The sequence below is a fragment of the Amblyomma maculatum genome, chromosome 5, assembly GCF_055883805.1.
Source record: "Amblyomma maculatum isolate TAMU_Amacu chromosome 5, ASM5588380v1, whole genome shotgun sequence".
In the NCBI taxonomy this organism is placed as follows: Eukaryota; Metazoa; Arthropoda; class Arachnida; order Ixodida; family Ixodidae; genus Amblyomma; species Amblyomma maculatum.
The window spans coordinates 2417099-2431037 of record NC_139348.1 but is presented as its reverse complement, the minus strand read 5'-3'; the positions used below and the strand labels follow the sequence as shown (position 1 = coordinate 2431037).

The 13939-nt window shown below is 45.8% G+C and overlaps 1 protein-coding gene across 7 annotated transcripts in view; it reads right to left on the bottom strand.

Moving 5' to 3' along the window:
* The window catches only part of LOC146187627 (death domain-associated protein 6-like), an 87997-nt gene that overhangs the window by 25155 nt on the left and 48903 nt on the right, over nucleotides 1-13939 (bottom strand). For all 7 annotated transcript variants that reach the window (XM_084603477.1, XM_084603473.1, XM_084603471.1 and 4 more), the window contains 3 exons: nucleotides 13405-13887; nucleotides 10660-10849; nucleotides 7866-8012 (listed from right to left, as the gene is read on the bottom strand). In XM_084603477.1, coding sequence (XP_084459603.1) covers nucleotides 7866-8012; nucleotides 10660-10849; nucleotides 13405-13887 — 820 coding nt within the window. The remainder of the gene's footprint in view (nucleotides 1-7865; nucleotides 8013-10659; nucleotides 10850-13404; nucleotides 13888-13939) is intronic.

Sequence of the window (13939 nt, the reverse complement as noted above, 5' to 3'; positions counted from 1 at the left end):
ACCCAAGCAGCAGTGACTCTGAAGATGCTGCTTTATCATCAGAATTCAGTTCCAACCCCAATGACAATGGAAACCTGCCCAAAACATCGGCGGCCACACTTTGTTAGCCTGTTTGCATGAGTCTCCTGCTCCTGTCTAAGACGCTGGCACTCTGGCAAGTTTGCCACCAATTCACCCCATCACTAGAGCTAACGCACACAGAACACACAAACTGAAGCTTTTGCTGGCCTTAATCTTGGCACCCTGCCAAGAAATACACTTGACTTCAAGATGCGCATGGAAGGAACGCGCTAACGACAAGCGGGCTTTTTTCTTTTTTTTAATTTGTTGGCGGCAAAAGTAGAAGGCAAATTCCGCTAACGACGAGCGTTTTTTTTTTTTAATTTGTTGGCAGCAAAAGTGGAAGGCAAGTTCGTTATGCGTGTAAATACCTAAGGCCTGAACACTCCGCCTTTTGCGGGAGGATGTGGCGCCATCATGAGGGAGCGGGCGAGAAACACATTGGACGGCAGTGTAGGAGACTATGCGAAAGCGCACCATACAAAAAGCTCCCCCCTTTTTTGGCTTCGGGGCGGAAAGTAATGACAGTGATTGCAGTATATCATGTTCACGCAGTATGGGGGAATGTTACAGCGTTTTCTCAATCCACTCATAATGCGCACATATACTGTCTTCGAATTGTAAGAGCGTGTGGTGCGGGCTGTGTTCGACGTGACAGAATGAGACGCTCTCAGCGTGCAGGCTCTCGGCAGACAGGAGAGCACAGAGGCAGAGAGAGAGAGGGATCTCAAAGCGCAAAGCAGCCAGGGGTTTGTTGATGCTGCAGAGCTAGGTGGAATCATCTCCTGTGACTTACGAGCGGTGCATAGGCGCGGGGTGTCTTAAGCACAATGCGGTCACCGCGGCGCCGGCATGGTGCAATGAGCGTTGCTTCCTCATCGCATAATCTAAATGCGTGCAGCTATAGGATTTCATCTACGAAGCTTGGCAGAGAGGCACTTATCCTCTTCAGGCGCTGCGTCCACATACAGTTAAACCTCGATATAACGAACTTCAATATAACGAAATCCTCAATATAACAAAGTTACAAGGCATATTCAACTTATTCCCCATTGGAAACCATGTATATTTTGCCTCGACATAACGAAGTAATATTGCTGCAATTTCATTACAACGAAGTCGCATATCCTAAAAAAATTTACCCGGAAGGAAAACGTCGCCGTGACGATGACGGCCGCGGAGAAAGCGGTGCTAGCGTGAGTGACTTGGGTAACCCACGTGGATGGGCCTCATGGGGCGCGTGGAATTCGCTCCCAGCAAGCGGGAGAGAGAGAGAGCAACCCTCTCTCTTCCCCCGTCCGGGCCCGTCTTTTTTTTTTTTTTGCTCGGTCGCCGGCGACGGCGCACTCCTCTCCCCCCTCCCCCTCCCCCCCCACTCTTCCCAGGCTTCTTTGCTGTGCATGCGTCAGCTTACACGCCCGTCTCTCATTGGATCTGCCAACCCATGTGATTGCTTGCGCACTTGCGCGGCCGCCATCGCCGCCTTACTCCTTTGTCCGCGTTGTCGCGTTGTTCACTCGCTGCTACCACACGTGCTGGATACATCGCAGGTGTTGCTTTGGTTGCCCTCGTGTATGCCCGCGTGCGTCGCCGCCATGAGTGGCAAGCGAAAAGCCCTTTCGCTTGAGCAAAAAGAGGCGATTCTGGACGCAGTTTCGAAAGGCGAAAAGAAGGACGTAGCGGCTCGATTCAGCATATCCATGAGTACGCTTTCAACAATTTTGAAAGCCAAGGAGTCTATCCTCAGCTCAGTGAAGTGTGGAACGAGCGCCCAACGTAAGCGATTGAAGCCTGCTACGTATCAAGACGTAGATAAGGCTGTGTTCGCCTGGTTCATGGACGCCAGAGCGCAGAATGTGCCGGTAAGTGGCGCAATTTTGCAGCAAAAAGCTAAGGATATCGGTTGCCTGCTCGAGAAGGATTCATTCAAGGCAAGCAGTGGTTGGCTCCACCGTTTTAAGGCCCGGTACGGGATCGTCGGACGGCTGCTGTGCGGGGAGTCAACGTCGGCTGACGCGCCTGAAGCCGCTAGTTGGCTGGAGAAGGAAATGCCAGCAATACTGACGCGATACCAGCCATCGGACGTTTACAACGCGGACGAAACTGGATTTTTTTATCAGATGCTACCGAATCGGACGCTAGCACTGAAAGGTGATCGCTGCCATGGTGGCAAACAGAGTAAACTGCGCATAACTGCTCTGCTGTGCGCCAACATGGATGGCAGTGATAAGAGAGTGCCGCTTGTGATTGGCAAGAGCAAGAAGCCGCAGTGCTTCAGAAACGCTCGGAAGCACTTCTAATACGAAAGCGTGGATGTCCCGCGACATCTTCCGTGACTGGCTCCGGGCGTTCGACAAGGATATGAAGAATGGCGGCCGCAGCGTGTGCCTCTTAGTGGACAATTGTTCCGCCCATCACGTCAACCACTTAGAGCTTACCAATGTCGAGAAACGGTTTTTTCCACCGAACTGCACGTCGCTGCTTCAGCCGCTCGACCAAGGAGTCATCAACAGCGTGAAGTGTGCGTATCGTCGCCGGTTGATCGACAAGCTGCTGCTGAATCTCCGCTTAAAACGCCCCACTAAGGTGGATACTTTTCAAGCCTTAGAGATGTTTTCCGCATCGTGGAAGGCGACATCAAAGGAAATTATCAAGAACTGCTTCAGAAAGCCGGGTTTGAGAACGGCGTGGCAGCAGCAGAGAGTGCCTCTGAAGACAACAGCACGGAGGCTAATGAAAGGGCTCCGTTCGATGGCGAGGAAGGCGATCAAGCCGGCCTTGAAGAAGCATGGAGGTGCCTGAAGAGTGACGGGGCCGTTCCTGACGGTGTCGCTCTGGAAGACTTCCTCTACGCAGACTCTTGCGTCGTTGCCACCGAGGAAGTTACCGACGACTCCTTCGTGCAGGATGTGCTAGGAAGCACGCAGGAGGACCCAGGCAGCGATATCGATGCTGAAGACGACGATGCCCCGAGCAGCCGCGAAGTGCTTGACGCAATTGATGTTCTGCGGCGCCACGCGAGTTCGATTGGGCAGCAAGATGCAAAGCAATCCTTGTGGGCCTATGAACGCAGTGTGAGACCATCTCTGATTGCAAAGCAGACGCAAAAGAAAGTCACTGATTACTTTCAGAGAAAATAAAGGATGAGTGCTTACAACTGGCAAGTGATTTGGTAATGTTTCCGCATGCTAGGTACGAAATTTCGATGCAACGAAATTTCATTATAACGAAGTAAAGTGCCGATTTTTACGACTTCGTTAGATCGAGGTTTAACTGTATGCGGACGCGACCCAAATGTCGTCGTAGCTTGCTCGCAAGGCGTGTTCCCACCTTTGAATTTGGCGCACAAAACAACTGGCCCCTCCCTGTCAAGTATGTGGCACCATCTGTTGCAGGTACATCGAAATGTGTTTGTAAACAAGAAGTCAAGATGGACGTCTCCACGTTTTACGGCGGGGCGAGTAAGTTGATCTTATTTTCGCGTGCTATCTTTCCAAATGGTCGTGAAAAACGGAATTTGTCATGTGAAATATGCCAGTAAGGTAATGTAGAAGGGGCATGCTGGATTTCATTACCATAGGCAAAGAAGGAATGCTCTCAGAATTGCGCGTCCACAAACGTGGACACGGCGCCTTAGTGCTGAAAATATTGTTACGAGACACCGTTCTGTGCGCACGAGAAAAACGAGGACAAGGAACAAGAAAATGAGGCACGCGCGCTCGCTCGAGTAAGAAACCATTGATGTGGCTCTATGAAAACTGAGAAAGAATTAAAGAAGGAAGGAAGGGGAAGTTCTGATGAGAAGGTTTCAGAAAATGGCGACATTGTTCTTGTGCGCTGGCATGACAACGGTATTGTGAACGTGGCTTCAACCGCCGTGGGCTTAGGCGAAGCAGGCACTGTACGAAGGTGGAGCGAGTCTTCTAAATCACACATCGACATTGAATGCCCTCAAGTCATCCTCGAGTACAACAAGTGCATGGGAGGCGTCGACAAGATGGATTTTTTGATGTCCCTCTACCCACTGCACACAAGAACAAGGAAGTGGCCGGTGCGAGTAATATCGCATTTTGTTTCATTTGCTCTTTGCAACAGTTGGTTGGAGTACATCAGAGATTCAAACAATATGCAACTGCCGAAAAAAAGCACATTAGATTTGCTCGCATTTCAGAGTGATGTGGCTAATAGCTTAGTCGCCTGCAACAAAGCACCCCCAAAGAAGCGAGGCCGACCAAGCAACGAAGGTCCACAGGAGATCAAAAAGAAGCCTCACAATGCAGAGCCATTGCCAACAAGCACAACGCGCTATGATGGCACCAACCACTGGCCCCAGGTTATGAGCATACCAAACGCACAACGATGCAGACGCCAGGGCTGCACTTCGAAGAGCCGCGTTCGCTGCCGCAAATGCGAAATTTTTCTTTGCCTGTAGATAAAAACAGTCACAAAATGACTGTTTTTATCTATTTCATAAGCCTTGAACAAGTGGCTACTCTTCTGTACCTTAGGTATTTTCAGAGTAAAACATTTATTCATTCCTCATACTTAGTAGAGAATACAAGAAAATGTTGTAGTGTTTGCACTCATGTAGGAGCTTTGAGGCGCCATGTCCACAAACGTGGACGCAAATAAAATGGGCTCAAATATGAAATTTTGGCGTAATTTCTTGCACTTGACTTCTGTCTGTACTGATCATGAATAACGCAAGGAAAAATTTTTCCTTTCAGAAAATTTAATTCGCGCCTGAAGGGGTTATACACACCCCCTGAACAGGGCATTGTCCCGGCCGGAATGCCGACCTGCAGGAAACTCGCGGCATTTTTCTTGCAACGAATGATTCAGCGCTGTAGCCGATTTCTGCCCTCAAAACGGATGCGGTCGCAGTGGTGAAAAGGTTCTCGGTGCACAGAGAATGGTCATTCTGTTGTGAAAGGATCCACAATCTTTCTGCCTCCGCCGCAATTTCTGCAGAATCAACGACTTGGTGACACATGCGCATCTCCTACATATCAAATGCTCATCTCGGTCAGGAACCAACGCTGTTCTACGTCCAGAGTGATCCACTCTGCAAGTGAACGAGCATGAACCCTCCAGGAGACTCATTTGTGTCGGGCGGTTTCCTTGCCGTTGCAAACGGTTGGACGAAGACGACGATTATCAAGCTCCATAACGAAGTGCACCTGATTGCGTACATCGAAGGAACAAAATGCGAATGCTTTGACGAGGACAAAGGTGAGCCTGTAAGGTAAAAAAAAAAATACTGTGCGTCGTACAAGAGTGTCAAATGCGTCATATGCTCCGAGTAGCAAAAACACAGATACTACAGGCATGTATACATCTAAAGGAAATATGCATGATTGAAAGTACCTACTGGTGTTTGCATCCAGCCTGTAACGCACCAGTGATAGCTGCAATGAGGATTTCTTCGGTGCGTGTTTGCTTTAGTTGCGTCGGGGCCTGATGGCGATGTATTTTGTTGTTTCTTTTCTTTATGTGCGAAAGGGCTAGGTAGCTTAGATATCACAGGCAGCTATGTACGCTAGGCCGTAATATTTAGCATGTTTTATCGTGACTGGCACCTGACTAACAAGAAACAAAATATGGCGTTTGTTGTAATGCACTGCTGTTCACGAGCCTCATGATCAGCTCAACCACTCGGCTCGCAAACGGCGACGCATCACAACAAACGCCCTTTTTTTTCTTTTAGTCAGGCGGCAGTCGCGATAAAACATGCTAAATATTACGGTCTAGCGCACACAGCCACCTGTGATATCTGCGCTGCCCGGCCCCTTCGCACATAAAGAAAACAAATGACAAAATACATCGCCATCAGGCTCCATCGCACATAAAGCAAACACGCCGAACAAATGCTCATTGCGGCTATCACTGGTGGGTTACAGGCTTGGTGCAAACTCCGGTATATACTTTTCATCATGCACATTTCCTTTAGATGCATACATACCTGTAACGAAGTGTTTTTCGCACAGTCAAGAGTACGCAGTCGGTTGCTAAGGTCGGCGATTCACATCTTGACGCTTGGTGGCCATAATTCAAGCTCCACGTCATTGTTGGTCGCGGCTCGCCGAAGAAAACCTCAAAAACCGCGTCTTGCATCGCGGCACGCCTAGAGAGTGGCAACCGTACGCGGCAGGTGTGGTTGGCACCGCTTTGCCAAGCCTCCTTGCATTGGCGGCGACGAAAAATGCCGTCAACGCCTTCCAATGTGTTTCCATCGGTCGCCGCTACGACTTCGCGCATACGCAGAAAGCTCACGCAAAAGGCGGATTGCCGCGCAAAGGTAGCCGTGCCAGCATGGGTAACGCGTTCGCTCTTTGCTCACATGAAAAAAAAAAATGCGTTCATGCTCGTTTGCCTCACCATATTATCCTCCTGATCTACAAAAACATCTGGTACCCTTGTTAGCGCTATTATTGCTAGAATTTCTTGGTTATTTCCTGAATTCGTAATTTACAAGTTCCCATTTACTAGCAGTGTTTCACTGACCTGTTACTTTATTTGGGCAGCTAGAACATAAAAACCTTGACATAACGAAATTTGCAATTTAACGAAATTTTCGGCTGCAAGTAGGACTTCGTTATGTCGGTGTTAGACTGTATCTACCTGTACAAGGGTCATCCCGAAATTAAGGTCTCCAATTCTTTTATAAATCGAAAGAAATGTTTATTTTAAGCAATTTACAAATTTAAAGGCAGACCATTCTTCTATTTTTTCACATGATCGCCGTTGCGGTCTATGCAATTTTGCAGACTCTGGGGGTTTTTGTATGCCCATGTCATGCCAGCTCCCTACCATGCTGTTAAGGATGCGTTTAACTGCACATTTTACTTCCTCATCATCGGTGAAGCGCCTTCCAGTTTGATTTTCTTTTATCTTTTGAAACAAGTGGTAGTCACTTGCTGCCAAGTTCAGACTGTGGCTGATGACGTCCCACCCAAATTGTTGCAGGAGAATGACGGTTTGGCAGGCAACATGGGGGCGAGCATTGTCGTGGAGAAGACTCACGCCCTTGCTCACTAATCCCTCTTCTGCGATTTTGAATCGCCCGTCTGAGTTTCTCAAGGGCTTCACAATATCTGCCCTCGTTTACTCTGGTGCCAGGAGCCATGGAGTCTACCAGCAATACCTCTCTTCGATCCGAAAGCAGTTGCCATTACTTTTTCGGCAGACTGTGTTCCCTTGAATTTTCGCGGCTTGCGAAGAGAGGAATGCCGCAACTCACGTGATTCTTGTTTGGTCTTGTAGTACGATCAGCTGCAAACTCTCTACACCACTTGCGGACGTTTTTAACATCCATGCACGACTCTCGGTACACTTTCGTCAACTGGCGATGAATTGCAAATGGTTGAACGCCTTTTGTGTTCAAAAATCGAATAACAACGCGAAATTAGCACCTGGCAATGGCGGCAAACAAGAGCTCCATTTCCAATGGCTGCCATGCCAAGACTGACAGTCCCCTTCGCACTGAGTCATAGCTTGCTTGGAAGAAGGGGAACAATAAACACAGCAGTATGGTGAGCAGCGATGAAAATGGCTTCCCAGCGGTCGCAACCCTTTGGAGACCTTTCTTTTGGTATTACCCTCGTACATTAAAAATTAATTTCTGATGAGAATTTTTTCCCGTATTGTTTGAGCAGACAATAGCAATAATTCTCTAATACTTTTAGAACTAATTGCCCTAAAAGGAAAATATTTGCATATTTGAAATCAGCAGAAAAAATTGAACAATACGATAAGGTTTCATAAAATTTGGGCAATAAATAAAGGTACGACCCAGGCCATCTTACCAAGGTTTTCGGCCTCTCTCACACTAAGTTGCAAATTGTCTTGCTCATTCTTCCGCTTCACCATATTGCAAATGTCACTGTAATCTGGGAAGATTTTCTTGTTCACCAGTCTCTCCACTTGAGCATTGATTGTGCGGTAAGGGGTTCCTGGGGGAGAAAAAAAAAAGATAGGGAAAATTAAGACTCCTTGACTAGAGACTCATGTCTAGAGTGCACCCCAGAGTGAACCTCACTCCGATTGTCGTGCTACAAGACCAAAGCCAATGGATTCTCAAACACCATGTTCTCGTCCTACACAGTAAACTCCCGTCGAAACAAACTCAGTTGGGACAAATTTTCAGATATGATGAAACTATGCAAGAATATTTTACAACTTTTTACACCTAATGTAAAAAAAAAAAAAATTTCGCTCAGCATAAACCGCTTCGCATGGCCATCAAAAAAGCAAAAATTGATTTTCGGGTGCTTTCTGGCCACGCTGACACATGCAAAGGACACATTCATCATCGAAAAAATCGAACTTAAAATTATCTTGCAAGTCGATTGAACAAAATGGACGAGTTGCCACCAATTTCAAGTGAACGGCGGTGTAGAACAGAGTGTGAAACCTGCACCCAAAGATGTCGCCCCACATTCTACTTGAGGAATTCTACTTTTTCATCATCTTCCCTAGCTTATCAAAGCTCCATTTTTGACAAGAGTGCTCTCTCTGGGAATATAAACTTTGTCTTCAGAGTCCCTGTAGCGTAAAGCCTTAAGACGGGAACCATATTAACAACTTATGGATTGTATCTTAATCCATAAGAAGAAGGAAGTCCGGGCCATGAAAAATTATGACTGCCTACTATCCATTACGTACAAGGTATTTACTAAGGTAATCACTAATAGAACTGGGACAACCTTAGACTTTAATCAACCTCAGAATGATTCATACCCACACTATCAACCATGTGGCAGAAATTTGTTTGGAATATAACCAACCGCTATACATAGCATTTAATGACTATAAGAAATGATTGGACTCAATCAATACCTCAGCAGTCATGAAAAAATTGCCAAATCAGAGTGCAAATTAGCCATATGTATAAGTACCAGAAAATATCTATAGTAGCTGCACAGCAACTATTAAGAAAAGTAATCAAAATCTAATAAGGAAAGGTGCTAACAAGGGGACAATAAGGAGGAGGTGGCAAGGAGTACTATTCACCGCTTGCTTAGGTGAAGTATTCAGAGCGCTGGATTGGAAAAAGTTAGGGATAAGGGTCAATAAAGTATATACCTCAGTAACCAGAGATTTACTGGTGATAGTGCCTTGCTAATTAACTCTGTGGACGAATTGCAAAGAATGATTAATACCTTGACAGGCAAAGCAGAACAGTAGGCCTAAATATCAGTACGCAGAAGACTAAAGTAACGTTCAACAAAAACAGCAGTTTGTAATAGGTAGCAGGACACTAAAAGTGGTAAGGAAACACATCTACTACGGACAGGCTTGCGATCCAGATCCCAAATAGTGTGCGAATATTAAAAACTTCGAATACACATTGAATATGTTATTCAAATCATATTCATACTATTCAAAATTTCGGAATATGCGAAAATTACCAAACACACAAAATTTTCCAATTCACCGCAGTTTCCCCAGCCCTGCACGTGTTGTGTACACTTTTGTCCAATTCTAGTTTCATTTTATTTGCGAATACCATGTGAATTCTGAAATAAGAAAGACAAACAGTTCTTGCTACCTTAAAATTTTCCTTTTTTTTCTCTCTCCGATCGGATAATCAGAGGCATTTCTTCTCCATATTCGTACTCGAAAATTTGAATGTTGATATGCACCCCTACAAATAACTAGAAGAATCCGTTAGAATAGAGCGCATCATTAATAGCAGGTTACCAATATCCCTCAAGAGAAACGTAGATAACTGCATCTTACCGGTACTCACCTATGGGGCAAAAATACGGAGGCTAACCAAAAGAGTTCTTAAACTGACGACTATGCAGTGAGGTATAGAACGAAAAATGCATTGTGATGGCTGGGATAGTTTAATTTTATTTATGGTGTTTAACATCGCAAATCGACTCAGGCTATGAGATGCGCCGTAGTGGAGGACTCTGAAAATTTAGACCTCCTGGGGTTCTTTAATGTGCAGTGGCATTAAGCAGCACACGAGCGCCTTGCTTTTCGCCTCCATCGAAAAGCTGCTGCCGTGGCCGGGATTCAATCCCGCATCCTTGGGCACGGGTAGTCGAGCATCCTAACCACTGCACCACCACGGCAGGCTTCAGGTCACTGAAGAATTGTTAAGAGTTTGCCACACGCCTGGTACTCCATCATCACATGTCCAAATGATCACGTGAGCCAAGGCTGACTGGGTAACGTGGCCCCAAAACGCTCACTGAAAGTGCCCAACACCCAGCCCACCTGAACACTCACCAGACACTTCATGTACCAAATTTCAGCAGCCAGCCACAGCCTTGGCAGACTCCATAGAAACACAGAAGTGCCATTAAGAGATACCACTGTAGCTGTTAATGACACTTCTGCAGTCCCAGCTGCACACTAAAGGATAACCTCCCCTCTGTGGTAACAAATTTCATTTCCATTTCACGATTACATTTAAAACAACTGCAAAAGAAAACTAGCAGAATATATTAATGGCAGCAAGTAGTTTATACCCATGCAGGCCTTCATCAGTCTATAGAGTAAGTGCATGGGCATGAAAATTGCAAGGTAACAATGGCATACAGATAAGGCACTTTCAGTTTTTTTGGCGCCAGCAGGTAAACCCACCTTTGAACTTGAACTTTCGATCTCGCAGACGTCCCGTGTCAGGGCGCCTGCCCTCCAGCTGGCACATTTTCAGCCACACTTTCCACGCCCTTTTCATCAGCCTGTCCTCCCTGATGTAAGGACTAGCATCATCATCCTCGTCAGGATCAAGCTCTGCTTGATGCAGCCTCTTAATGTGCTTGATTAACTCCTACGAAGGTGAAAGAAACACAACCATCAAAAACTTGAAAAACACAGAAAGGGCACAACACCAGTGATGAAAAGCCGCAGGCTCAAACGAATGAAGAAAAATATGCGACAGACACAAGAGGATATAACACAAAGTGACATGGCAGCCTCGGTAGTACTACAAACAGTTGGCCTGATTCTACAGCAGTTCTCATCCATCATAATATTAATGTTGCACCCTGAACACGAATCACCGCAAGGAAGGGTGTGAATGCGCCCCAAGCATGCTCGAATAGGCATTACAGAAGCACAGCTCCAAACTCTGCTGTTTATATGATTAGTATACGACAATTTTAGTGTCAAACAAATCACTACACATGGAAGGTAGTTAATACCTAGTAAAAATAATGATAAAGAAAGAGGTATAATCTGATACCACTGCGCGAAGTTGTAGCATTTTTAAGCTACACAAGCATCTTGTTATTCATGCCACCACATGCTCTGCGAGCCCTTGATCATCTGGCTAACTTTTAGTGCATCACTCTAACATTTTGTTTTATTTGTCACCGAGGATACAAAAAACTGGCTTTATTTCAACACACTGTTGAGCACCAATTAAAAACAGCACAATGCTAGAATTATGCTTGACAACATCATTTTAATCTAAGCTTCACATAACAGTTGTGGTGGCCACTTTATTGTCCCAGAAGAACGCTGATGAGAGTCTTCAAGCAGAGTGTGAACTGAGAATTTTTCAGGTTTAGCTCAGTTTCTGCCACGCAGCAAAATTATTATTCCACGTTTGATTTGAACCAATTCATGCAAATCCTGGAGTATTTATAACCTGCAGTGCAACAAATCTCCCCATACCAGTGAATGCTTTGCCTTAACCCAAGAAATTCAACACATCATTTCACAACATGTGAGAGAGTAAAAACACCTACAGCACCATTACTTTTTGTTCGAGATAGCGAAAAATTTCTAAGATGCACTCAAGACTGCTATGTTGTAGCAGCAGGGTGAAAGTCTTCACATTTTTATTACTTTATTTTTATTTTATTTTACTGCGAAAACAATACTGCGACAGCCAAAGCGAGACCTCAGGTGGCCGCAGCTACGCCGTGAAGAGGCGTAGTTACGGTCTCCTCATAAAAGAATCAGCCTGCCATGACATTTGAATTCACGTTACCCCTATGCCACGGGCAGGAGCTGCAAACTCGGGTCGCTCCTTTCATATGGGAAGGTGACATCAGAATCAACCTGCCAGAACAGTTTGCATTCTCGTTACCCCTACGGCACGCAGGCAAGTCCATACGACTTGGTTGAAGCGTAGTTTTGTATGTGGGCTGGTAGCTTGCGCTCTCATGTCATACCCTGAACCCCGCGGCACACTATTCGGCAATCCTACCTGGGCTGCAATAGCCTCCAGCTGCGTGGACAACTTATCCCGTGTGTCCCCAATAATGTAGCACCTTACACTGATAGGGCGTGATAGGGGAATAATGTAGCAGGCAAAAGAAGCTTCCGCCGTTGCTATCGCAATTCAACTAGGGTTAACCAGAGCTAAACCACAACTAATGTTTTTACATTCTAATTAATTTTTTGCATGGCTTTTGGCTACTGATTACCCATTGCTTAAATACTTTAGCCAATTTAGCCAACAATGACTTATGAGGCTACTGTACGGACGCCATTCATGAGCCGAGAAAGGCTTTTGTCGTAAGAGAAGCCGAGATAGGTTTGGCCACACGTCGAAGGCCTAAAATGTGACAACTACGTGCCCAGGCTTCCCCTTGGCCCACCAGGCCAGCAGTATGCATACTGAGTAGCAGTAAACAATACCCCCAGCAAAGCCATCAAAAATATCTTCAGTGCAGCAGCCGCTTCATGGAGCATTTTCTTCAGTTCTGCAAAGCAACACAATTAACCACTGTACACAAGTTGACAGTCTGTGTCTAAATGAATGTCTCCAATATGCCAGCTCAGAAAAATTCAGATTAACAGAGTTCGTCTTAAAACACTGCACCGCAATTGTCAATGGTCACTGCAACAAAGCCGTATAATCTGCTCATTTGCATCAGTTGCAGTAGCTTTCAAGGAAAGAACGAGGAGGCATTCTTTCACAATGAGCATCGTACACAGCCAGTACTGTACACCGTACATAGAAACTAGAGTTTAAGAGTTTCAATACTACCCAAAGTGCACAGCTCACAACAAAGTGTTGAAGGTTACTGGTGCGATGACTCCCCTAACACAAACAGCGCTCAGTTATCACTTTACTTGTTTCACCAAATCCTGAAACAAGTAGACCAAACTAATAATATTTACTAAATCCCACTCATTAAGCTATATAAATTTTCCTAACACACTGCGATTTTAATCTACACTATCAGCATCGACTACCAGCTTCACACATTTTTCGCAATGTATATAATAGTGAAAAAGCTCACGAAGGTCATCTCAACACTGAAGGACCTACCACAAGTTACACTGCAGGCTCACCCTCACAGAGAAGAAAAAACGAGGAATCTCACGAAGAAATGGAGCAGTCAAAATAAAAACCCCAAGGCAACTCACCACAAGGTAATCGCCCAGCTTGTCAATGTTCTTGCAGTCCCGAGGTGAAGGGCCATTTCTTTCCTGCAGAAGGGCCTTCTTGAGCAGTCGGTGCCTGGCAATCTTTTCCTTCATCACTTGCTTGCTGTTTCCACTCGTACTAGGTTGCTCTCCCAGTGCACCTGGGGCCTGTGGGGGAGCTGCTAAACGAACAAGAGACTGTTCATCTGAAGTGCTTTGGTGCTGTTCCTCCGGTTTGAGTGCTACATAGAGAGTCTCGTCCTGTCGCCTTGGCTCACGATGAGCCCGCAGTTCGTCTGCAAGTCTCTTGAGATGCAAATATGCTGAACTGTTGCTAACTTTGTTTGTCATTTCAGTCAGAGTCTGCTGAAACCCTTTAGAGGCCAAGTAGTGCAGATTCGTCTGGTTCACCAATAAATGGAGTCGATCCAGAATGAATTTGACATCCTTTCTCCTAACATGTGGTAAGCACGAATCCAGAAACTGCAAATCAAGACAAGTCCAACGAATTAGTTAGCTTTTGTTCCGCTGAGAA